The sequence below is a fragment of the Xenopus tropicalis genome, chromosome 10, assembly GCF_000004195.4.
Source record: "Xenopus tropicalis strain Nigerian chromosome 10, UCB_Xtro_10.0, whole genome shotgun sequence".
In the NCBI taxonomy this organism is placed as follows: domain Eukaryota; kingdom Metazoa; phylum Chordata; class Amphibia; order Anura; family Pipidae; genus Xenopus; species Xenopus tropicalis.
Genome location: NC_030686.2, coordinates 45965255 through 45992530, shown reverse-complemented (window position 1 = coordinate 45992530; position 27276 = coordinate 45965255). Strand labels below are relative to the sequence as shown.

Sequence of the window (27276 nt, the reverse complement as noted above, 5' to 3'; positions counted from 1 at the left end):
CAAAATATATATATAGTTGGCTGAAGCAGAATATGAACTTGTTTAGGGAGGTTAGTTTAAGTCATACTTGTAATTATTGGGTTTATAATGTATAGACCTGCAGGAAAAGCAGTGTATAGCAAAGGGCAGACTAGCCTCAAGATTGGGAAGGCCCATCTGCTACCCCTTTAGCTTTTATTGACTTGCATATTTGGGTTCCATTTGGGCTTTATCCTTATGCTTCACTTATAGGTATATCTGTCTTACTGCCCATGCCAAAATCATCACTATTTTATGTTTGATACACAGTATGCCGGGTGAGACAGGCTACTTTCCTAACACAATAGGAAAGACTGAATATAAATACACCGCTTTGGCAGATGCTTGCTTGCATTCGCTCCAAGTATTATATGAGAGTCAATGACCGCTACAAAATAGCTTGCTTATTGCTGCAGAAATTGTTAAATATTCTATATGCATTGGTGGGAGGCAAGTAAAGGAGGCACCACAATACAGCAAGAGTTTCAAGAGTCGGCTGCATCATAGAGCCCTGCCAGGCACCTTAAGTTGGCCATAAACCTAAAAATCTTAGTCCAATTTGGGAGTCCACTTACTGGGCCAAATTAGGTTGATCCAATACAGACAGGGTCAGACTGGGCAGACTAGGGAATAAACCCAGTGGGGGCCCTGGCTTGTGTGCCCCAAAAACCCAGGCCAGATCCCTGCTGGCAACTTAGGCCCTCCTCCCTCACCACCTAATGGGACGCAAGTACAAGAAGAACATTGAGGTGGATTGAAGAGTTCGCATCTGGGGTGGGGGGCCGGAGGTGACAGCCTTGGTGGGCCCCAGACACCCCAGTCCGACACTGATCCAATTGCTTGGCCCCTCAGTCCAGTACAGTCGGCTGTAGGGAGAGCCCCGTATATAGGTCAATAGCTCTTATTAGCCCGAGTGTAGCCTTTACTTGCCTCTTTGGCTAAGCAAAGTCATTTGTCTGTATGGCATAATTGGGTCACTGGCAAAAGAAGGTGAGAAGAAAGAATGAGAATAGGTACGTACGTAAAGGACATATGCAGAAAACACTTCTAGATTTAGAAAGTAAGATTAGTCAAGAGAATAAACAGAGGAGATGAAGGGTATATTATAGATATAAGCAGAGGGCTTCTCAGTGGAATAGGGATTTTGTGGTTGTACAAACCAGGAAGTAGAACATGACTTTACTTTCAATTTCGCAATGTTGCTCTGTTCAGTGTAAGAGAAAATTAAAACCACACACATTTCTTAATAACTAGCTATAAGTATTGTAAGAACACACTTTATTTTTTAACTAATTTTTAATCATACAGCACTCTATAGCTCCAACGCCTGGCCGGGAGCCAGCACTGCAGCTTCAAGAAAGCTACAGTAAAGAGGGAGCAGATTGAATCAATAAATAAACCAAATTCACTGGAAAGGGAGGTGCCAATCTGTGTTATACATCCCCCCGATTGATCACTACTCTGGGTCAGGCCCGGGACATGTTCTGCAGAGTTCAGAGCTACCATTTTATTTCTTTTTCCCAGGAATTCCCTGTGCCTAATAAGGTGTAGGAATGTACGGTACAGAAAATGGCTGAAAAAGTTCTGCCCAGTACCAAACTAGATGGGACAAGAAGACCAGTGGCAAAAGAGACACTTATAAAAAAAAATATTTAGGGACACATTGGAAAAAAAAGCAAGGGTGCCCCCTCTAAAACAAATGTAAATGATCCACGTGGGGAAACTATTAACTGAAGGCACTTCCAAGTGCGCCTACTTATGCATTGACACCACTCTGGAACCTGGAGCTTATTGCCATCAAGAACTTGGTGGTTATTCCAGGGTTCCTGTAGAGGGTTGTACCAAAAGGTGCAGAGAACACACTAATGCCATTTTAAATGGCAAATGCTCTAAAATTGTGCACAATTCACAGATAAAAAGGCTATTGCATTTGTTTTAATGCATAGGGTGCAACTCCATTAGACACAATCCAGAGTGTGACCACAATTATGCTTTTATAGGAAAAAAAACACTGCATCATGGGTAAAAAAAAACATGGCAAATTGTGGCTGAAATTGCACTTTGCATGGGCATTAACATTCATTGTGAAATGAAATAACGGAAAAACAAAGTACATAACTGATACATACAGTATCTACACAACTGTAGCTTGTATCTAATCAATAAAAACAAATCCTAAATGTGGCTACTTATAGTTGCCACCTGTCTGGTTTTCGGAAGGGCTGTCTGGGTCAAAACCTGCTGCATGGTTTCCAAATTAGGAAAACCGGGCAGGACTCACTAACACTGACCATTCGCCATGTCATAGCCCCACCCCGTGACACCATGGCCCGCCTCTTCCCCACCCCGTGACATCACGGCCCGCCTCTTCCCCACCCCGTGACATCACGGCCCGCCTCTTCCCCACCCTGTGACATCACGGCCCGCCTCTTCCCCACCCCTTGACATCACGGCCCGCCTCTTCCCCACCCCGTGACATCACGGCCCGCCTCTTCCCCACCCTGTGACATCATGGCCCGCCTCTTCTCCACCCCGTGACATCACGGCCCTACCTCTTCCACGCCCTCTTCCCCCCATGATGTTACCCCTGCCCAGCAAAGAAAGCCGGCAGAGGGTGCAACCCTAATGCCAAGTCATTTCAACATGAAGTGACTTCTGGTCAGGTCCATGGCGCACAATGAGTGACCTAGAATTAACTTAGCAAAAGAAGTCACCTCCATTGGAGTAAGTGTTGGAATCACCATTTATTGTGTCTCCTGTAAAGAGGGAAAAGTGCAGACAGTTTGTCATGGAGGGACATGATGGGATATAGTGATAGATGCACTGTACATGTGCCTGAAGTATTGTATCAGGAGTGCTCCGGTTATGGTTGCAACATCATGTCGGCACATCGCATAGCAACGTACCGCCATGTGACATCATTGCATCGCGCTTCTGCACCGAAATTCTAAATAAACAGATGCTGGGGACCCGGGTTCAACGCCTGAATGTAGTACTTACCTTGCAAGTTCCTGGGTGCAATCTAGATTACTTTTCCTGATTGATCCTCTGGTTCCTGACTCTCCTGCCTAAATTTTTAACTACTCTGATTGTTGCTCTGTCCTGTGCCCGAACTCAACTTAGTGACTCTTAAACCTTTGAATACTGTGTATTGGACTATTCTTCCCTTGATTAAACTCTGCTTTTTCCATGGTCCTGACTTCAACCTGGAAAGGGCTAAGCAGGCCTCAACAACATACCTACATGCTTCCTCCTGGTATTTAATTCTGCCCTAGGATGGACCTGTGCAACATCTGTATGGGGATCATAGTCATGAACAAGGTAATTTAGTAATGAACACTGAGTAAGGTAATTTAGTAATGAACACTGAGTAAGGTAATTTAGTAATGAACACTGAGTAAGGTAATTTAGTAATGAACATTGAGTAAGGTAATTTTCCTTATTATACTTGCCTGTGGAATCCAACTGGTGACTTATCTGTGCATTAAAATACACAGTGCTATAACCAGAACAATATTCAGGTTTTTGCAGCATTATTGGTACAACAGAAATCAGATGAGTCATGGGAAACAAGCAGGGAAATTCAACAGAGGCCCTAGTCCTGAGAATTGTATTCAGTGAATCAGGGGAAGTGTGAGCCCCAGCAAAACCTACACACAGAAGGCAAAACCACAAGCAAAAATCAGAAAGCAGTTAAATTCTAGCACAGGTACCTGATGCCCAATGTGACAAAAAATGAGTCCCCAAGTAAACTTTATAAATTAGGAAAATAGTATTTTCAGTACATTAATATGAAACAGTTTGTTTGCTCCAGAAACTATTTCCCAAACCTATCTGCTTGGCTGAGCACAACATTTACTGGTATCTTGCCCAGCCCCATTGCTGTAAGCACCCCCCCCCCCGCCCCCCACTACGTATTCCCCAAGAGCCCTTTAAAGCAAGACTGCTCAATTATTATACTGCTAAATAAAGATATTTGTGTTATTAAAGACTTGGCATTGGACATTAAGGGCACCCAAATACTTGCAGCGGTATACACAGTGCGTGTTTGCTAACCTTTTCTACCCATTACAAAACTGAAGCGGTGACGCTAATCGAAAGCTCCCCTGACAGGCACAGTCCTCCACACTCTCTAAACCCACTTGGGGGTTTTAACAGTATATTTTTTGAAATGTAAATAACAATTGCAAAAACCCACACTGAAAGAGATGTTGTTAAAGGCAAGAAAACAGGAAACCCTGTTTGTGTAGCCACTAGTAAAGCCTTGCACATAAAGGGGATACAATTAGATGAGCTCCTAGTGCGGTGGCACCTTTGTACACTCTGCTCATTAAAGCTCGCTCGCACTCTCACCACAAAGTGAATGCTCATTATGTACCAGCATGTCGTCTGCAATGCAGTTTAAGGGAGCCCAAAGCTTACTTTTGTTAAATCTGATATAGACTAGTGTATTGTAATGCACAATTACACCTCTCTTTAACATGAGCTTATTTACTTATGTGGGCTTACAGTATATAGTAAAGGTGCAAATATATACATATTGATTCCACAGACTATGATAGTCTTATCCTATCCCAGCTATATCACTGCAACTTGCTACTAGATGCATCTACCAACCTGCCTCCCCTGTGCTGCCCACCAGAGTCACAGGAGATGCCATAAGGCACCCAGCAATATCATCTTTGGGGTGCCCCAATCATTTGGGAAGATGTTCATAACCATATCCACCCACTACACTAATGAGCTGCCAAGAACATCCCAATTTTTACACTCCTGGTTGAGAAGCTTGCCAACTAAGTGGCTGCCCATCTTCCTGGGTTAGTGATACCAGCAGCCACACTGACTGTGAGGATCCAATATTAAAGGAGAAGAAAAAGGCTTAAAGTGACAATATGTTGGGCACACTCTAGTGACCACAGGCCAGTGCTAATGGCTGAAAAATTCATTGGGGTATTACTGTAGTGTCACCATCTTGCTTTCAGTAACCATGAACCTCACTGCTACATTTGTTGTGCAAAGGGGCAACAGAGGAAAAACTTTTATTTACTAAAGGTGGCCATACACAAATCGGTCCAAGGGACCGATATCGGCAGCTACAATCGGCCCGTGTAGGGGCAGAAACGACAGCCATGCCAGACCAATATCTGGCCTGAAATTGGCCAGATATTAATCGGGCAGGTTAAAAGATTTAGTAGGATCGGGGACCCTATCGGCTCGTTGATGCGGTCCCCGAACCGACTGTGCCATTGCCGCCCTTAGAATTCGATCGTTTGGCCCCAAACAATCGAATTAGCCTGCATTTTCCTGATATCGCCCACCCGTAGGTGGGGATATTGTGAGAAGATCCACTCGCTTGGCAACCTCGCGATCGTGTATGGGCACCTTTAGCCGTGATGTTGCTCTACTATACATGTTCAGTGGCTAGGCAGCAGCAAGGATTGCAGGAGTTGGAACAAGATAGCGGCACAGTGTTCCCTACAATAGTACCCTGAGCAAAAGCAGTTTTCAGCAAAGTTGAGCAGCCTGGGGTCAGAGATTAGTGATTATAATCATTCACATCAGTAATCAAGCCTTTCCTTGTTATTTAACTGGTAATATTACTGTCTGATCCGTATCTTTGTCTTCTGGTGTAACCCACTAAACAACAACTGTTTGCTTGCTGCGAACTGTGAGCCCCCAGATAGCAGTTTAAATGGAAAACAGAAAAAACACAGAAAAATACACAGATTATTAGATACCATTGTCTACAACAGTCCCTTTGATAGTTTAAAATAAACAAAACCTCAGAACACAAGCATCAGTTATAAGCAATCTGACAATCTGGCCCCTGAGAAATACACCCACGGGTGTCAGTTATAAACTTCCCTGTCAGTGTGAAAGTGTTACATAAATACATTCTATTTCCCACAGAATGGTACCCTACAGCCGGCTGCTCTGTATTGCCCCCGTCTGAGCTTCTCTTCTCCAACCTTGTATTTTGTTTCTACATACATGTATTGCATTTCATTATTATATTTTGTATTAAAGATAGCTACATGTTTGACATTATATATATATATATATATATGTATTTATTTTCTAGATATCTTGTAAACATGTTTCTTTTTTAATCTTTTATTCTGTATATACAAATTGTCATTTATTTTCTTGATATTTAGTATCTTTGTTTTTCATTTTTGTTGCATAGTTGGGAAAATGATAGAAGGAAATTATATCCCTCCCAGAATCCTCTATGAAGCAGCACAAAGGGCTGTGAAATGAAGGGCCTGTGCAGCTGTGAGGGCTGATTAGCCCCACCTGTAGTTAAAAGGTGCCCCAAGGGGAGTGGCTGGGAGAGAGGTGAGACACTGGAGCGGCAGTGTGGAACAGTTGAGCTGATGCCACACGTGGCGTAGGGCTGATTTTTTCGGCAAGCAGCCCGAATGAATGGAATACGCTCGGGTGCAGGCACATGTAGCCGATATACGCATGAAAACACAAGACTTTGCATTCTCTCGTGTTTTCATGCGTATATCGCTACATGTGCCTGCACCCGAGCGTATTCCATTTATTCGGGTGCAGGCAAAAGTACCAGGCGTAGGGCTGAATTTTCGGCAAGCATTTTTCCGCTTGCCGAAAAAATCAGCCCTACGCCACGTGTGGCATCAGCCTTATCTCTGGGAGCAGGAGGAATATTTATCCCCAGAGTTGGATGGCCTAGTAGCAAGGCCCAGCTAATGTATGCTGCCCTAAAGGCTGAGGGATTGAAGTGCAGCTGCTTCTGAGAAAGCACAGGAATCCTACAAAAGTCTGTGAGTGTAACCTGCATTTCCCTATATTGGCTTATTCTGCCCAAGTGTGTCTGTGTGTGCCCCCTGGGAATGATAGTTTTGAGTTTCAGCAAGACTGCTACTTTGTGGTTGTATTTGGGATATCAGCTGTATGAACTTTTATTTCTGTCAAGCCTGCTGTGTTAGATAAACTCACACCTGAATTCAGCTGGAATCCTTGTGTCCCTGTCTCTTCCATGTGTGAAAGGAGCTGCCGCTTCTACCTAAAGAGCTAAATCCCCACAATATATTGTATATATACATTGTATTGTATTGTTATACATTGTATACATGTCTAAATGTATTTCAAAAAAATATTTTATGTATGTATAACTTTATTTATAAAGCGCCACAAGGGTACGCAGCGCTGTACAATCTTACAATATACACAATTACAGGGAGGACAAGTGATATAATAAATAAATACAATAAATATATATATAAGTGCCATGGGGTATGAGACACAGTAGGAAGGAGGTCCCTGCCCCGTAGAGCTTACAATCTAAGTGGTTGGGTAACATACAGGCACAAACTGGAAGGTAATGCATGTTTTGTAATTATTTAATATGTTTTTGTACTTATACTGAACTTATACCTATCCCAGAAGTTGTGGGCAATGCGCTAAAAGTGGGCATATTTCATTGTTATTTCATGCACTTGCAGGTTGTTTTTGTCCCGCTAAGGGAAATGTCACACATTGCAAAAGCCCCAGCAGATAAGGGAGATGGGTTGGTTATTGAAGTTTAGGGTATTACAGTCACTTACTATATAGTGGGTTTAGACTGTAATATGAAGTACTATATGGGTGAGGACAGCTAGATATAAAGGTGTCTCCTAGAAAAAGAGGTGTATTTATTATTTCCCATTCAGCTGCAGGTCTGGTTAATGTATTATTTGCACCAAATACATCAGCCCATAATAAGCAAATCCATTAGTCTTGGACATAAGGCTACATAGGCCGATAGAATAGCAGAATGGGCTTTATTCATAACCCCATGAAAACAAACATTAGTCTCTGTGCATCATACCCAAGGCTGACAAACAGTGTGACCATTAGAAATCTTTGTCTTTCATATGGTACATGTTCCCAGCCATTATGGATCAGCCCCCTGCTCTGGACCCTTGCTGCCTGCTACCTACTCAGAGCGAAGAGACAAGCAACGTTCCCTATATGATGTGAGATTGTGCATAAAAACACACATTTGAGGCCCCCATAAATTGTGGCACACACACAGAATGTTCCAGTACTCATGCAACACATATACTGCTCAGAACTTCCAATGATCCAGCAAGAATCTACTCACCTAATCCCCCAACAATACTGCAACATATACAGTATTCACAAATCTCCAGCAAGAACATATGCACTAAATACATAATAATCCTTCTATACATGGGCAAAGTCCTATTCCCCATTAACATGCAGCCACACATGCGTTAAAGGGGTGGTTCACCTTTAAGTTTACCTTTAGTACTTGGCTAATTCCAATCATTTTTTCATTTAAACTTCATTATTTATTCTTTATAGTTTTTGCAGCTTTCAAACGGGGGGTCACTAACACCGGCAGCCCAAAAAACTATCGCTCTGTGAGGCTCCAGTTTAATTGTTACTGTAAAGGTGGCCATACACGCAAGGTCGCCAAGTGAGTGGACCTTCTCTCGATATCCCCACCTACGGGTGGGCGATATCGGGTTAATTCGGACGTTTGGCCCTGGGGCCAAACTGTTGAACTAGAACGTAGGGTATAGGCGCCGTCAGTCCATGAACCACATCAACGAGCCAATGCAGTCCCTGATCCGACGGAAAAAATCAAACCTCTCCCAAATCTGGACGATTTCAGGCCAGATGTCGGTCGGGGAGGCCGGTCATTTGTGCCATACACAGGCATATAAGCTGCCAATTTGGTCTAAAGGACTGGTATCAGCAGCTACAATCAGCCCGTGTATGGGCAGCTTTACTTTATATTACTTATTTTCCTGTACAGGACAAGGCTCTGGTTACTAAGGTCATTTGGATCCTAGCGACCAAATAGCTGCTGAACCACCAACTGGAGAGCTGCTGAACATAAATTGAAATAATGAAAAATGAAGACCAACTGGAAATTGTATCAGAATATTGCTCTCTCTGTCCAACTAAAAGTTAACAACCCCTTTAATAGGTAAGGGGCACTGGTTAGAGTCAAAAGGAAACCTTAGTCTGTGTTTGCATGCAGTATCTGGGTTGCAGGAAGGAGGAGGAGCCAATGGGTTATGTGGCAAAGAAGTCCGTGTGGGGGTCTGACAGTTAATAAACCCACGGCCAGGTGCATTTGCTGCAAAAAGCTTAATAAATGTGCTGTGGTTAGTACAAAGTGGTTAGCACATTATGTACACAACATATAGTTATTGTTCCATTCTCAGTCTGTATATAAAAGAACTGCAGGCACGGTGCATGGCGTAGGTAACTAAGTTCCAGTGTAATTGAACCAATGTGGGTGCAGAAGTAGTGCCAACTTGCTGCCATGGACACAATATCCCCTGTGTTTAGATGAGAATTATGTGACTTCCGCAACATGATAAGCATCTGATTCAGCTGGATCATTCCTGCAGCTAGTGGGACACTGACCCCCACATCCCGGCCAGCAACCATTCCAGATTCCCTGGCATCCGTGTGCTTACATGCCAGCCCTGGACTGGGATTCAAAATAGGCCCTGGCATTCCCAGTACCCAGAGGCCCAAACAGCCTCCCAGCCCAATAAATAGTGACTGTCTATGGCACCTTACAGCCCCTCTGGCATTTGCCTGAACCCACAGATTGCCAGTCTGGGCCTGGGTCCTGGCATTCCAAGTACCCAGAGGCCCAAACGGCCCCCCCAGCCCAATAAATAGTGACTATGGCACCTTACAGCAGCCCCTCTGGCATTTGCCTGAACCCACAGATTGCCAGTCTGGGCCTGGGTCCTGGCATTCCAAGTACCCAGAGGCCCAAACAGCCCCCCCAGCCCAATAAATAGTGACTGTCTATGGCATCTTACAGCAGCCCCTCTGGCATTTGCCTGAACCCACAGATTGCCAGTCCGAGCCTTGCAGACTATTCATCAGAGCAGGGTGGGATCCATGTAAGGACCCATATTATGGGTGCAAGTACCTTTTGTAAATAGTGTCAATGTATGCTCAGTTTGTGTGTCCATTTTAGCACTTGTTATGATAAATGAAGCCTCAAAATGCTGTAAATACACAATTTACAAATATCACAAGGGTAATAGCCAGAGATTTTATCTTCCTCATGAAGAAATTGAGCTGTGGGAATATAGCACTTTAAAGATAGTAGCTTTTTCACACTTTGCCTTGTGAAGTGTTTCTTGGGGTTAGGGGTTACATTTACTTAAGCGCTTTATGTCTCGTTCACACATTTTCATATTTTGTAATAAATAATGTCATTTTTAGACTTCCTGTATAACAGTGCATTAAATGCATAAAATGTAGCATGCTCCATATAAAAAAAAAAACCCTGCTGTGTAGCCCCGGGGGCAGCCATTCCTGCACTGGTACAGCTGGGGTGTTTGCTACAGAAACCCTACTATAGTTTATATAAATACCCCGCTGTGTAGCCCCGGGGGCAGCCTTTCCTGCACTGGTACAGCTGGGGTGTTTGCTACAGAAACCCTACTATAGTTTATATAAATACCCCGCTGTGTAGCCCCGGGGGCAGCCATTCCTGCACTGGTACAGCTGGGGTGTTTGCTACAGAAACCCTACTATAGTTTATATAAATACCCCGCTGTGTAGCCCCGGGGGCAGCCGTTCCTGCACCGGTACAGCTGGGGTGTTTGCTACAGAAACCCTACTATAGTTTATATATATACCCCGCTGTGTAGCCCCGGGGGCAGCCATTCCTGCACTGGTACAGCTGGGGTGTTTGCTACAGAAACCCTACTATAGTTTATATAAATACCCCGCTGTGTAGCCCCGGGGGCAGCCGTTCCTGCACTAGTACAGCTGGGGTGTTTGCTACAGAAACCCTACTATAGTTTAAATACCCTGCTGTGTAGCCCCGGGGGCAGCCATTCCTGCACTGGTACAGCTGGGGTGTTTGCTACAGAAACCCTACTATAGTTTATATAAATACCCCGCTGTGTAGCCCCGGGGGCAGCCGTTCCTGCACTAGTACAGCTGGGGTGTTTGCTACAGAAACCCTACTATAGTTTAAATACCCTGCTGTGTAGCCCCGGGGGCAGCCATTCCTGCACCGGTACAGCTGGGGTGTTTGCTACAGAAACCCTACTATAGTTTATATAAATACCCCGCTGTGTAGCCCCGGGGGCAGCCGTTCCTGCACTGGTACAGCTGGGGTATTTGCTACTGAAACCCTACTATAGTTTATATAAATACCCCGCTGTGTAGCCCCGGGGGCAGCCGTTCCTGCACTGGTACAGCTGGGGTGTTTGCTACAGAAACCGTACTATAGTTTATATAAATACCCCGCTGTGTAGCCCCGGGGGCAGCCATTCCTGCACTGGTACAGCTGGGGTGTTTGCTACAGAAACCCTACTATAGTTTATATAAATACCCTGCTGTGTAGCCCCGGGGGCAGCCATTCCTGCACTGGTACAGCTGGGGTGTTTGCTACAGAAACCCTACTATAGTTTATATAAATACCCCGCTGTGTAGCCCCGGGGGCAGCCATTCCTGCACTGGTACAGCTGGGGTGTTTGCTACAGAAACCCTACTATAGTTTATATAAATACCCCGCTGTGCAGCCCCGGGGGCAGCCATTCCTGCACTGGTACAGCTGGGGTGTTTGCTACAGAAACCCTACTATAGTTTATATAAATACCCTGCTGTGTAGCCCCGGGGGCAGCCATTCCTGCACTGGTACAGCTGGGGTGTTTGCTACAGAAACCCTACTATAGTTTATGTAACTAGCCTGGGGCTCTGGGATCAGGAGGGCGCGGTGGTGTTATGGCAGGTATCACTTGTTTGTCCTTGATCTAGGTGCTCTCCCAGGCTGCGGTTAGCAGGTCTGGTGGCAGGTGCTTGTCCCCCCATCTGTGTGCCCTACTGGGCCTGCTTATGAAGCATCTGGCGGCAGTGGGGTCTGTGGCCCCTACACTTCATTTTTACAGATGGGAGAGGAAGGTGGCAGTTAGCTAAGCATCAGGAAACACAGACTTAGTTAGGAGCCTAAGCCTTATGGCCTCCTTTCCTATACTGGGGCATCATTTTTTCTTTAAATGGAGGATTCCAGTTTTAAGAGCCAGCTGTCTTCCTCAGAAATCTTTTTGCAAGCTTGAATTCCAAGCTCAACACTTGGAGCAAATTGGTAAGTTTGCAAGTTTGTCTATTCCGTGACCTGTGCAAATGCAATGCTTGTTAGAGCAGACACCAGTTGCAGGTAATTAGGTAATTACTGGGCATGACAGTATTCAGCTGTAGTTAATTGGCTAGGTAGGTTCCCTCCCCTTTTCCTTCCTTTCTTCCCTTTCTCCTTCTTTGCAGTTAGGATGAAGCCCCAGGAGTATGAGGTAAGGTGTCTGGGTTACACTTATGTTCTGGTGCCTCAATTTGCTTTTATTTCCCTTCTTACTGCTTCTTATACAGAGTTGGGCTAGTCTTTTTAGGCTGGGGAATTGGTGTCTGCAATATGTATATGTAACCTGGCTCAGCCAGTGTGTACATTGGGATATGTGCTAGCCTGGAATGGGCAGCTTAGCACTTGGCTCTGTAGTAGAATCTTAATGGGCCTGATTATTGGAACAGCTATACTGAATGTATATGTTAAACATTTCAGTGGGTCCCATGGGTAATATTCCATGTATACTGAATGTATAGGTTAAAACATCTCAATGATTCCTGTAGGTAATATACTATATATACTGAATGTATATGTTAAAACATTTGAGCAGTCCTCCTGCTGGGTAATATGCCATTTAAACTGATATTTATGTTAAAACACATCAGTGGTTGCCTGGCTGGTTAAGATAACTAACAATTTGAATGTATATGTGGGAGCATTTTAGTGGTACTGTGGGTTGGAGGCTAAGGCAATGTCAATACTGTATTATGATTATTCAGTTTTGGGTCATATTGGTTTGTGCAGCCTCCAGGTAAGTATGGGTAACATATCACTGATAATGACCCTGTATCATGTTTGTGTAAATAAAAAAAAAATAAAAAAAACTGAAATTCTGTTAAAAGCATGGTTTCTATTGAACCGGGCTGTTTGGGTATTGCTCACCCAGTGACTGGCTTATGTAGAAGCAACAGCCAAGCTGGATAATGTAGTTGCATGTTAATGCAGTCCCTACGCTGTATTTTTTGTTTTTAAGGTAGTGGTCAACTGACTTAAGGGTACAACCAAGCAGAATTGTGGTTGTATATGTATTATATCTAACAGGTGTGTTGCATGCAGGTATTATATATTTGTATAAAGGTAAATTCTGAAGTGGCATCAACAGTGTATATGTATTTTTCTCTTTCGATAGAGACCAATACAGCCAGACTGTGTTTAGGTAGGACACGCTGGTCTGAAACCAGCAGCCATCTTGGCCTCAAACACTCCTATACTGTGTAGGTGCTAAGGGCGACATTTAGGGTGCAGGTATTACACGCTACATATGCACTGGCATGCTACGGCTGTTCAAATTGTATGCGTTTAATGAGACTAAACTGAGTTTTAGCCTTACTGTAGACACAGTAGCCAGCGATGTTATCTTCCAGTTATGGTTTTCAGACCTGATTTGTGCTGGCTATAGGATTCCCACTACGGCTGTGCTTCTGGGGTAAGTGTTATAAATGTTTATCGCTTTTTTCTAGGAACAAGGAGCGGCTCGGAGTAACATGGCTCACAATGCCTTGTAGGTAGGCATGGTTATCCATATGGCAGGGCATTATACTAGAAGCCTGAACTATAGGGCTCTGTATAGTCAATAATTAACATTCCCTGGCTCTGGACACTGAGGATCAGTTCACCATTTCTTAGTCCAGTATTATGTGGGTGCATTGGTTTAAAGAACTTTTTGTATATGTGACTACATATATAGTAATCTGTATAGGCAACTATGGCCATGACTAGTGCATCATTTTCAGGCCTTGCTGTTGGGGTAGATAGTAAGATAGGCCTGTCCAGTATCCTTGGTCAGGTACATAGAGGGGGCCAGAGTTTAGGCTCAGAGGCCACATATTAACAATTGTCACATTTAGAAACTTAGAAGGGTCCTTGGACCATCAGCAGGCCAAGGCTACTATGGGACAGACCCATGGGCTAAGTGGCCTATGGGCTTGAGCGCTGATACTGTTAGTATGTCAGTTTCCTTTTTAAATCAATGGGTGGATAACTTTATTTCCGCTTACCTAGATTTAATCCTTTAATTATCTGTGTCTTCACTTCCTGTTTGGTGCCTTTATTTTAGAGCATGCAAATGAGTCCTAGGTTCTAGATCCAATTTACATGATGAAATCTTATCTTTTTCAGGGTGGGTCCTCATAGGTAAGTAGGTAGGTATAAGTGTTTTTTTGCAAATGCTTGTTTGGTGGGCATGCAATACAGTTGGACCCCCATGCTATGGCATGCAGATTCCATAGTACCATGGGCATGCTTGGGCAGGATATCAGGAGTGTAGGATAAGGATCAGTTTCAGCCTTGCCTGAAGCTTGCTCTATGCTGCTTCCTCACAGAGGCAGGTACTGTTCACTTCCCGTAGTGGCATGAAGTCTCTAGGGGTTAGTATCTCCAAACCATTCGTTTAATAATGTTAGGTAGGTATTAAACTGCCCACTTGGTAGGCTTTTGTGCAGGGTACCATTTTTAGAGCCTACGGGACCGACAAGGCTCTTGACTAGTTGTATTTGCCGGGATATTTTTCCTGGGTCTATCATGTTTAGCTAGATGATTCCCCACATGGCTCCTGGCACGGTGCATATGTTTTGGGGTCTAGGACACGGGCAGGCCCTTATGCACTCTGTAGACATCAGGGGGAGAGACAAATTATCTACAAGATGCATATGTTTTGAAGGGGAAAACAAGATGGCTGTCTGTAATAGCTTATCTTGGTCTGATACATGTAGAATGTCATTGTCGTTTTTTTTTTTGTTTTTTTTTTTTCCTCAGGTGTTTACTTAGCTGTTTCAGCAGTGATTGCTGAGAGCACGTTATTACAGGCGTACTGGTAAGTAGTGGAAGAAGACCTTTTGGTCTGTTGCTATCCTCTTTTTTTTTGATAAATTGTTTAGTTCTTTCCCCAGATGTGGGTTGCACACTCCGTATCATTACTTTGGTGTGGGCTTTGCCTTTATAGAATTCTAGTCCTTTCTCTGGCTATTCACACTGCTCATTCCTCTTTTATTTTAGTCCAGATATAGAGTTCACAGGTTTATACCAGGTATTTGTTTCTACACTGGTGGGGTTTTCACTTGGATTGGGATTCATATTCTGGGATCCAGACTTCCTTCCTTTGTAGAAGTTTTACCCTCCCTATTGGGGATATTAGCTTGCTATGTCCCAGTAAGTGTTGACATGGAGTGACCAGGGAATAAGGAAAATTGTATCATACTTACCGTGATTTCACTTTCCTGGCCACTCCATGTCAAGGTTCCCACCCTTTTTCGATAATTTAAAGAAGCTCATTACTAGACACCGGAGTGGAGGTAGGGTTGGTCTTTTAAAGCTTTTGGGAGGGTCCTTCTGATGGGAGCAGAGGGGAGGGGCTATCCCGGTAAGTGTTGACATGGAGAGGCCAGGAAAGGAAAATCGCGGTAAGTACGATACAGTTTTTGTTATTAAAGGGGTTGTTTTCCTTTTGAGTTAACTTATAGTATAATGTAGTGAGTAATATGGAAAAATTTGCAACTGGTCTTTATTTTTTTATTTTAGCAACTCTCCAGTTTGGAATTTCAGCAGTTTTGCCTTAGCAACCAGGGATTGGTTTGAATGACAGACTGGTATATTTATAGGAGAGAACCTGAATAGAAAAATAAGTCATAAAAAATAACAATAATAATGAAATTGCAGCCTAACAGAGCAAAAGTTTTTAGGCTGCTGGGTCAGTGACCCCCATTTGGAAGTTGGAAGAGTGGCACATTATTCAAAAACAATAAAAAAAATAATGAAGACTGATTGAAAAGTTGCTTAGAATTGGTATAGTCCTCCCTTGTGGGTGGGAGGACTATACCGTTAGTTCACAGAAGCTATAACCACAGTCTCAAGGCGCAGCTTGGGGGATAAACATGTCGCTTCTCTTTTTGCTGCATTTCTGCAGTTTCTCCCTGGTTTCAGCAAACTGTTTCACTGGTATGTATTACTAACTACTTTCATCTCATTAACATCATTAGCGGAATGTTAATGTACATGTTAAAAAAAAAAAAAGAGTAAACTGGAATAGGGGGAAATATTTGGGTGATTTTTATATGGGACTCTGCACATCCCCTTTATTGCATAATGAATAATTAATGTAATAACTATTAATAATGAATGTAGTTCTAAGCCAATATTTACAATACATTCATTACACACTTTCACTGGTTATTTGTAAATGTAATTGCACTTGCAGGGGCGGGCCAAGCTGACCGGGCGCCCTAGGCAACCGGAGGGGGGCGATGCGATGGTCATTCCCCACGCCGCTAATGACAAGCGGCAGGGGGCAATGACAAAAAAGGAGGACTAGGGGTAGGCAGGAGAGGCCCCTAGTCAGCTGCCTCTTCTGCCTACCCCTAGTTCTGGCCCTGAGCACTTGTCTTCTGTTACAGAAGTCAGTTGTTCTCGGGGTCTGTTAATCGGCTTCACTGTTTCAGGAGTCAGAGCCAGCAGTGCAGGGAATATAAACAGCCAGACGGATACTGCTTTTTAACAGCATTTACAAATAACCTTAAAACTAATGACAATGCTACATGAATGTATATTGAAAAGCTGCTTACAATTCCCATTTAATTTGTTATAGAATAAAAGCTATACAGGTATGGGATCCAATATCCAGAAACCCGTTATCTATTAAGTTCTGAATTACAGAGAGGCCAACTCCCATAAGCTCTATTTTAATCTAATAAACTCAAAAAATGTTATGTGCAATACAATCCTGTTGGGTTTATTTAAACAATAAATAAACCCAATAGGACTGTTCTGTCCCCAATAAGGGGTAATTATATCTTAGTTGGGATCAAGTACAGGTACTGTTTTATTATTACAGAGAAAAGGGAATCATTTAACCATGAAATAAACCCAATAGGGCTGTTCTGCCCCAATAAGGGGTAATTATATCTTAGTTGGGATCAAGTACAGGTACTGTTTTATTATTACAGAGAAAAGGGAATCATTTAACCATTAAATAAACCCAATAGGGCTGTTCTGTCCCCAATAAGGGGTAATTATATCTTAGTTGGGATCAAGTACAGGTACTGTTTTATTATTACAGAGAAAAGGGAATCATTTAACCATGAAATAAACCCAATAGGGCTGTTCTGCCCCCAATAAGGGGTAATTATATCTTTTTTTTTTTTTTTTTTTAAGATTTTCTTTATTGCGTTTTTCATAATTTACATAAATCAAAGTAAGGCAGGGAGAGGAAGAAGAGGAATAGTATGGATGGGAGTGTTTGGGCTTCGATACTTATCAAGTGTATTATTGACTTTGTCTCATGTTTGTCCTGTGGCCTTATTATGTGTTTTTAATAAAGAGGCTTAAAATTTAAACTGCTAGTCCAGTGTCCGTTCTTTGTGTCCTTTGTTATACACCTCTGTCTTGAGTCCGTGCTTCTGTATCTTTGTGGTGACCAGTATGTGGCGGTGTTCAGGGTTGATGTATGTCCTTAAACCAGTTGTCCCATATCTCGTTAAATTTATCTGGGCATCCCCTAGCCAGGTATGTTAGTTTTTGGCTGGGAAGAGTGTCATTGATCATTTTTTTCCAAAAGCCCAGGGTTGAGGGACCTTTTGCCTTCCAGGTCATTAGGATAGTTTTTTTGGAAGTGTAGAATTTAAAGGAGACATAGTTCATCACATTTGTTAAGTGAAAGTCCCAAGACACTGGTGCTGTAATTAAATACCTCAGACCAAAATTTTTGGATCTCAGTGCAGTCCCAGAAAACATGCATGTAATTGCCTTGCTCAATGTTTCATTTGGGGCACATATCTGGGTAACCCGGGTAAATTTGGGCCAGCCTGTGGGGTGCCAGGTATACTTGGTTATAAACTTAGTGTGTATATACCTATCCCTGGAGGAGATATTGGTCTCTGGTATTTGACATAGGATTTCAGGGTAATTATATCTTAGTTGGGATCAAGTACAGGTACTGTTTTATTATTACAGAGAAAAGGGAATCATTTAACCATGAAATAAACCCAATAGGGCTGTTCTGCCCCAATAAGGATTATTTATATCTTAGTTGGGATCAAGTACAGGTACTGTTTTATTATTACAGAGAAAAGGGAATCATTTAACCATGAAATAAACCCAATAGGGCTGTTCTGCCCCCAATAAGGGGTAATTATATCTTAGTTGGGATCAAGTACAGGTACTGTTTTATTATTACAGAGAAAAGGGAATCATTTAACCATGAAATAAACCCAATAGGGCTGTTCTGCCCCCAATAAGGGGTAATTATATCTTAGTTGGGATCAAGTACAGGTACTGTTTTATTATTACAGAGAAAAGGGAATCATTTAACCATGAAATAAACCCAATAGGGCTGTTCTGCCCCCAATAAGGGTAATTATATCTTAGTTGGGATCAAGTACAGGTACTGTTTTATTATTACAGAGAAAAGGGAATCATTTAACCATTAAATAAACCCAATAGGGCTGTTCTGCCCCCAATAAGGGGTAATTATATCTTAGTTGGGATCAAGTACAGGTACTGTTTGTTACATGGAATAATTATTTTAGGCGATTTCAATTGCCACATAGATGACCCCTCTCAGCCCTGGCATCTCGATTTCTCCATCTAACCTCCTCCTTTGATCTCCGGCAGTGGGACTAATACAGCTAATACAGTGGTCATTTCCTAGATCTGGTCTTTTCCAAAAATCTAGATCTATCTGCATTTAAAGGAACAGTAACACCAAAAAATGAAAGTGTATAAAAGTAACTAAAATATAATGTGCTGCTGCCCTGCACTGGTAAAAGTTGTGTGTTTGCTACAGAAACCCTACTATAATTTATATAAATAAGCTGCTGTGTAGCCATGGGGGCAACCATTCAAAGGAGAAAAGGCACAGGCACATAGCAGATAACAGATAACAGATAAAACACTATTGTATTCTACAAAACGTATCTGTTATCTGCTATGTAACCTGTGCCTTTTCTCCTTTTTTCAAGCTTGAATGGCTGCCCCCGTGGCTACACAGCAGCTTATTATATAAATTATAGTAGTGTTACTGTAGCAAACACACCAGTTTTACCAGTGCAGGGCAACAGTGCATTATATTTTTATTACTTTAAAGCTTTTTCATTTTTTGGTGTTACTGTTCCTTTAACGGTGAGCCTTTTCCTCTTTCAGATCATCATCTTATCTCTTTTTCTATCTTGCACGCGTCTCCTTCTCCTTCATTCTAAAACCCTGATTCACAACACTTGAATGGTTGATATAACTGCTCTCTCTATCTCTTAGTTCTAACTTCCTCTGATCCTGAGTTACTGGTAAATAGCTACAACTCTATTTTATCATCCACAATAGATACCTATGCCCCCCTGCAGCCGCAACGCAGTCTTGCCCACAATCCCCGTCCCTGGCTTAACCCTCAGATACTATTTCTGCGCTCCTGTGCGCGATCTGCTGAGCTCATTTGGAGGAAATCTTGAGCAAAAGCGGACTTCCTCCACTATAAATTTCTTATGGTGTGCCTCAATACTGCCCTATCCCAGCCCAAGTAAGTATACTATAACACACTTGTAAATAATAATAAATCAAACCTACGGCGCTTATTCTCCATATTTAACTCGTTACTTCATCCTTCCCCTTATGCCTATCTAACTCCCGTCTCTCTCCTGCCCCCCCAGCCTCTAAACTCCTGGAACGTCTTGTCTTTTCTCGTGTCGCTAACTTCCTCTGCACCCATAATCTGCTGGACCCTATGCAGTCTGGTTTTCGGCCTGCGCCCCACTGAGACGGCCTTATGTAGAGAGGCAAATGATCCCCAGACTGCCAAGGCCAAAGGACACTACTCAGTCCTCATTCTCCTAGACCTTTCCTCTGCTTTTGATACTGTCGACCATTCTATCCTTATGCAAATTCTCTATTCTCTGGGTATACCGGATCAAGCAGCATCCTGGTTCTCTTCCTATCTCTCTAACCGCTCCTTCTCTGTCGCTCTTGCTAACAAATCCCCCTACCCTGGTTCAGCTCAGTGTGGGGGTGCCTCAGGGCTCTGTGCTTGGTCCTTTGCTGTCAAGATATGCCCCTTTCTTTCACAAGTAACAGCTAAAACACTAATCCATGCCCTTATCTTTTCCCGCTTAGATTACTGCAATCTCCTACTAACTGGCCTCCCAGACTCCCACCTCTCTACCCTGCAATCAGTCTTAAACTCTGCTGCCAAGATCCTCCTGCTCTCTTCTAAGAGGGAGCCTTTCCCTCCTCTGCTCCTCACTACATTTCTTCACTGGTCACCCTGGCCATCTCCTTCGCTTCTCTCTGCGCCTCCATCTTTTTACACCATCCACACCCACTGCGCTCTCTCATCTTAACCCTTTCTATCTCGCTGCTCCTTCCCTCTGGAACTCTATCCCTGAATCCCTCCGTAGGTACAAACTCACACTGTACCTTCTGGAGCACTAAAACATTATTTTGCCCAGTCCTGCGCTTAAGGGCAAATGCCCATACCTGGTGCCTCTTACCTTCCAGTTTGTGCCTGTATGTTACCCAACCACTTAGACTGTAAGCTCTACAGGGCAGGGACCTCCTTCCTACTGTGTCTCACACCACATGGCACTTATTCCCTGAGCATTTATATTTATAATAAATACAATATATTTACATTTGTTCATTTTTCTTTAAAGAGGGAACAGGTTTAGATGTTGCACAGCAGTTCTACAAAAACAAACTCAGATTCAGAGTCAGATTTCCATTCTATTTCAGAGTTATGTAAATGAGGCATTTAGGGATAAATTTGCCCAGTTCAAGCGTCACAATGACTGGCACCCATTTTCCTCTGACATTTTACATTACAAACCCAAGTGAATGAAAGAGCAGGGTCTATAGACACCTGCACACTTTCCTGCAGTACACGAAACAATAAAGTTTCTCTCTTTATTTTATAGGGTGAATTTCCCTTACTAAGTTTCTGTGTTTAGGCAATAAAATTCCCCTTCTGTGTAAGTGCACAGCGAAACTGAGAATTGCTATAATAACAATAATATGACTGCAAGAAGATTTCTCACACGGTTTTGAATGTTTTTGATCAAGCTTCATACATTTAAAGGGGTTGTTCACCTTTACAATAACTTCTGATATGAGACAGATTGCAATTGGTCTCTATTTTGTATTTGTGATTTCTCTGCTTTATGTTCAGCAGCTATCTGGTTGCTAGGGTTCCATTCAGTCTAGCAACCAGGCAGCGATTTGAAAGAAAGACAGGATAATGAATAGGTGGGCCTAAATAGATAAATAATAAAAAGTAACAATAACCATAATATACAATTGTAGCCTCGCAAAGCAATAGTTTTTGGCTGCCGGGGTCAGTGACCTCTATTTGAAAGCTGGAGAGAGTCGGTAGAAGAAGGCAAATCATTTTAAAAACTATACAAAATATAAAATGAAGACCAACTGAAAAGCTGCTTAGAATAGACCATTCCATAACATACTAATAGATAACCTGAAGGTGAACAACCCCCTCAAGGCTACTGCAACATGGGCCTGTTTTACGGCCTGCACATAAGCCCAGCCAAGAAACAGCCCCTTCACTATGATCTGTCTCGGCCCTGGGTGCAGACATATGGAGTGGACTGAACTGTTAAAATCGGGACTGTCCCACAAAAATTGGGACAGTTAGTAGGTATGGTCTGTGTCAGACGGGTCAATAAGGAAGAATAGGTTGTGTTTTGTTCTGCGCTCCCCTGCTGAGGAATTCTGGAGAAATCCATGTGTAAGAGCCCTAATTCCACTACATAGCTCCTATTAAATGTTTTCTCCAGAGAAGAGGCACTTGAGAGAACATTAATACATAAATACATTAGAGAACGTTTTAGACAATAATGTGGGAACACAGGAAAGAACAGAGGGCCAGAGACCTCCATTTGAGTCAGGAGGAAAAGGCATTATTATTTGGAAAAATACAAATTGCCACAAGGGCAAATTATCCCAGGTTACAGGTAGGGGTATATTTATTATAGTGTGCAAGCCAACATCACCGGTAATGTTGCCCATAGCAACCAATTAGCAATTAGAGATGAACGGTCAAGTCAACAAAAGCAAACGTCTTATTGGTTACTATGGGCAACATCACCAGTGATGTTGGCTTACACACTATAATAAATATGCCCCATAGTATTACATACTGTGAGATACCCGTGGTTTGCTTTCTGCTATCGAAATGTCGAGTGAGTCATATTCACAACTGACACATCCCTACTGAAATGACAGTTAAGGTTACTGGCGTCTGGCAACATTTCCCTGTTACATCACACGCAGAGCAGTCAGAGAACCGTGCATGGGTGCTAATGAGTCAGGAGCTACAGGGTGGGCTGCTGTAAGGGAAGCCGGCCTGATAGAAGGCCTCTTGTCTAGAGAGTTAACATGTCCTGTATTAACCCTGGCCATACCATTTTCATCATCCCTTGGTGACTGCAAACTAATTCTGTTATTACTGGGTTTGTCTGCCTAGTAACGAGTAATATGTAACCACATGGTAAGCAAAACAAGCAATTCATCTCTTTACGGCACATCAACCCCTTGAAATTCCCCTTAAATTATCGATAGATTCAGATTCACAGATAAGCTGGCCATACAAGCACTGATTCATATGATTTTCAGACCATGTGTGGGCAATTGGTTGTTTAATTGATCGACCAGGTTAGAAAATTTCAGTCGGAAAATGATAAAATCTGTGCATGTATTGCATACCTCCTAACTGTCCTGATTTTCGTGGGAAAGTCATGATTTTTACAACTCAGTCCGCAGTTCCGTTTTTTTTCAGAAAAGTCCCTCATTTCCCTTTGATCTCCTGCTCTGAATGCTAAAAAAGATACAATGTTTCTCAATCTTAATTACACAAGTGGGCTTTTGGCAGAGAGCCCAGATAAACTTAACAAGCTACACCTGCACTTAGATACAATTTTAGCAAAACTGTAATAACACACAAAGCAAGACCCCAAAACCCCCATAAATATGTTCAAACAACCTGCCAAATTTTGTAAAATGGGAGTGGTATTTAGAGGGTGCGGTCACAAATATGGGCGTGGTCATATATTTTACCCTGCATGGAGCAGTGACTAAATAACTATGCTGGAGAATTAATGTTTTTTTGTACTTTGAATAAACAAGTGTTGTCATTTTCCTTTTCAGAAAATTCAGTTATTGGTATAAGGCAAACTCCAAAATTTGCTGTAGTTCTGCCAGGAGGATCTGTCAGTATTACGTGCCAAGTCACGTCGGAAAAGGATATCCATGGGGTGCATCTACTGAGGCGTTTCAGGAAAATAATGTATACCAATAAAACCAATACAACCAGCAAGGAACCAGATTACAACCAAAGTCTGTTATTGTCGGGGTGGAGTCGGGATTTTACAGTGACGCTAACAAATCTGACGGCGGATGACACGGATATTTACATGTGTGACGCAGATCCGACCGATTCGTATAGAAAACTCTGTGGAGGTGGGACTTTTATCTCAGTGCTTTCTGCAGCCGAATGCCCCGGTATAGGTAAAGGTGAGTGGAGATTGTTGTGCTAAAATCGATGCAAGAGCCTCACAAAACACACAGAAGAATCAATGACCCTTAAATGGGTTGATTACCTTGAAATTCACTTTTAGTATGATGTAGACATTGATATTCTGACACAATTGTTTTTCATTTGTCATTTTTCAGTTATTTAGCTTTTAGTTTAGCAGCTCCCCAGTTTGGAACTTCAGTAGCTATCTGGTTGCTAGGGTCTTGTTTACCTTAGCAACTAGGCAGGGGTATGAATGAGAGACTGGAATATGAATAGGAGAGGGAAAAAATAAAAAGATAAAAAATAAAAGGTAACAATATGAATAAAATTGTAGCCTCAAGGAGAAAACGTTTTTTGGCTAGTGGGGTCAGTGACCCCCCATGTGAAAGCTGGAAAGTGGTAGACAAAGAAGGCAAATAATTCAAAAACTACCCCTTTAGCCAGAAAGCTCCATTTGTATTTACAGCACTGCTGCATGTAGAGGCCTGTGATATGATTGAATTCTGGTTTGTTGAACTGGGGGCCCGCGGGTTCATGGTTCTCTGTCTTTCCTTGAGTTGCGCAGATTTACTTGTTTGACGTGACACAGCCGTACGCAGGTTGTATATTGAGTAAATCACCACCCCTTGGAAAATGCTAAGCAGCACTACAGTTTATATCCAATTGTTCTGTGTGACCATATCTCTCCAGGGGCCAATTAGGGTGATTTTACCTGACCCTTTAGATATGTAGGACAGGTCGGGGGTCAGTATCAGGAAACCATTTTTGGAAATATCATCAGCCAATGTGCCTTGTTGCAGGTCATGGTACTTGGATAGATAATGAGGGGTAGAGGCATCACAGCTTCTTTTCAAATCCTGCAGTTCTGATGGTTCGGACAAAATCGGCCATACACTTTGTATCCTTATCAGTTAGATATGTGGAGAATCAGCCAATTAATGGCCACCTTTTATTTTGTTTATTTTTTTAAACTTCTTTTTATTGTGTGAAAAATGTCATGCGCATAAAAATAAGTTTGAAAAATTTGCAAAGCTGCTAAATTCTCTAAATCAAACGGGACAGATTTGCTCATTCCTAGTGCGCATGTGATAAGGTGGCCATACACGTACCAATAACAATGTAATGGTCGCAGGAAAGATTGATCGTTCCCTTTGTTAACGGTCAGGGCTGAATTATCAGATATGGAGGTATAAACAATAGGGATTCTACCTCCATCTGACGATACAGCCCTGAACACAGATTTTGCTCGGGTGCCAATCAAAATCTTTTGACCCGCCCCATCGACAAGACGACCAATAACAGAATATCGAGTCGTCTCGTCGATCTGCCATACATGCACCGAATATCATATGAAACGAGTTTCGTATGATACTATTGGTGCATGTATGGCCAGCTTTAAGGACAGGGATAATAAGACTTACACTCCTGAATGCTGCCTTCTCTCTAACTAGTCCTAATGTATGCCTTTTCAAACACAAGTAGGGAAACTGATATATATCTGTGTTGATGTAAATGCAGAACAAGAACAATCAAGAAACGAAGTTCTTCTTCCCATCTATATTGCGGTTATTGCTGTCCTGTGCCTGCCCCTTCTGCTGCTGGCAATATACAAGATTTATGTAAGTATTCCAGAGGCTCAGTTGATATTTTATTACTTAGGACAGTTAGAAAACACAACCAGGAACTAAAGAACACTAATGGGGTTATGTACTGTAATAAAAGGCAGAAAGTTTGCCCAGGAGCAGTAACACATAGCAACAATCAGCATTTATTGGGCACCTGTTTGAAAGCAAGCACCTTATTGGTTGCTGTGGGTTACATTTGGGGGTTAGTTCGGGGACTAAGTGTTTTTACCTAAGACATGAATGACATTTTTCACCAGCCTTACACCATGGTCCTATGACAACAATGCCCCACCATTTGACAATTTAAAGGAGAACTAAAGCCATACTAAAGAAGTAGGATAAACATGTTGTACATTATGTTTTGGCTTTTTGTAATTCAGATTCACACTACATGGTAACACAGAAACCAGTGCAATTCCCATAAAAATGTAACCATCAGCCCTGTAGCAACAAACCTCACTGTCTGCTTGATAATTTGTGACGACCCCTAAGCTTAGCTTGTCAACAGCTCCCAGATAGAGATGAGAGATAGAGATGCTGAAACTTCAGGCTGGTTCAATAAGTTCAGTATATAAAATATGGCATTTTTAGCCATATTCATTTTTTTAAGGTTTCAGATGGCAAAGTCTGAAATATAAATGTATATAGAATTTGATTGTAACACGGCTGCTATCAGCCCATGGTTTTTGATAAATGTTTATTACTGTTTCTCAGGGGATTCAGCTGAAGAAAGCCACACAAAAACTGCCCCAGAACTCTGTATACGTGGACATGACACTGACCAGAAGGAACACGATGAGCAACTCCAACGCTTACAATACTGGGTTATTGGCTTAATGCACTTACTTTACTCCTCTGAGCAACGCATACGGCATATGAGCTGTGTCCTTATTACATTTCATGGATTTTAAATTCAGTTTACAAAAAGAAGCCTCATTGGGCAGCAGCTTTTGTGATTTAGCACTTACAAGGAATTCTAAGCAGCCCTCTTAACCATCTATTAAGTCTAATGGATATCCATAACTGGATATGAAAATGTAGCACAAACTAAAACATTTCAGTTTTCAGAATTAAACACATTTCCAGGCCACAGTTCCCTTCCCTTCTTCAGGTTTGGTAACGCACAAAAGCAGGTTCTGCCATGCATTTTTGTAGAATGTAAATAAATGAAATTGCAAATATTACCAGGAGTACAAGGGATGAAATAGTCCGTACATTTCAACATGGATGATTATTGAAGAATGTAAATAAATGAAATTGCAAATATTGGTTCTGACATTACCAGTAAAATAATCTGTAAGTATATCTAGCATGGATGATTATGATTTAGAAACCATCATACAGCAATAGGAGATATAGTTAAAGGAGAATGAAAGGTTACCTTCCAGTGATTACAAATGCAAATCTCACACCCCAGACTGGTGCTCCTTTTTAGAGAAAAAATACACCGTCCAGAGCACTATTATTACTACTATTCCAGTAAGTGAAAAGTCCCCACCTTGCCTCCTGCCCCATCAATCCCTTGTGCCTGCCCTGAGCTGTGCACATTCACAGTAGTGTAAAACTGATGAACACCCTATCCAATACTCATTAAGTTTCTTCACCTACCGATATCCCCCAAAAGCCTCAATAGCCTTTGGCCAATCACTTACTCAGTACTATTCCTCACCCTGTTTGATTGCTGGTGTTGTCTTTGTGGATATATTCCTAGGTAATATTCCCTTTAAGATATATTTATATCATATATAGTTTATTCCCAGAAAGAAAATATGAGGTAGCCCCCATGGCAGGTGAGAACAAATGCCTGCACTGCACTGCCACCTACAGTAAAAGAGAGGATATAGCAGACCGACAGGATTCGCTCTTTTTGAGAAAACATGGATATAACACGGCTGTTTTGCCTAGAAATATATGGCAAAGTATGTGTTTGAGGTGAATGATGCGGACTGCAGGGGATCCCTAGTGCAGATAGGGTTTATATTCCC

The 27276-nt window shown here is 42.3% G+C and overlaps 1 protein-coding gene across 1 annotated transcript; it reads left to right on the top strand.

Moving 5' to 3' along the window:
• Window positions 1-15995: 15995 nt before the first annotated feature.
• LOC116408043 (T-cell antigen CD7-like) lies at window positions 15996-26507 on the top strand. The gene is made up of 4 exons (XM_031894793.1): window positions 15996-16096; window positions 23297-23662; window positions 25185-25285; window positions 26006-26507. The coding sequence occupies exons 1-4, from the start codon at window positions 16033-16035 to the stop codon at window positions 26126-26128; spliced, it is 654 nt and encodes a 217-aa protein (XP_031750653.1). The 5' UTR covers window positions 15996-16032; the 3' UTR covers window positions 26129-26507.
• Window positions 26508-27276: the final 769 nt, after the last annotated feature.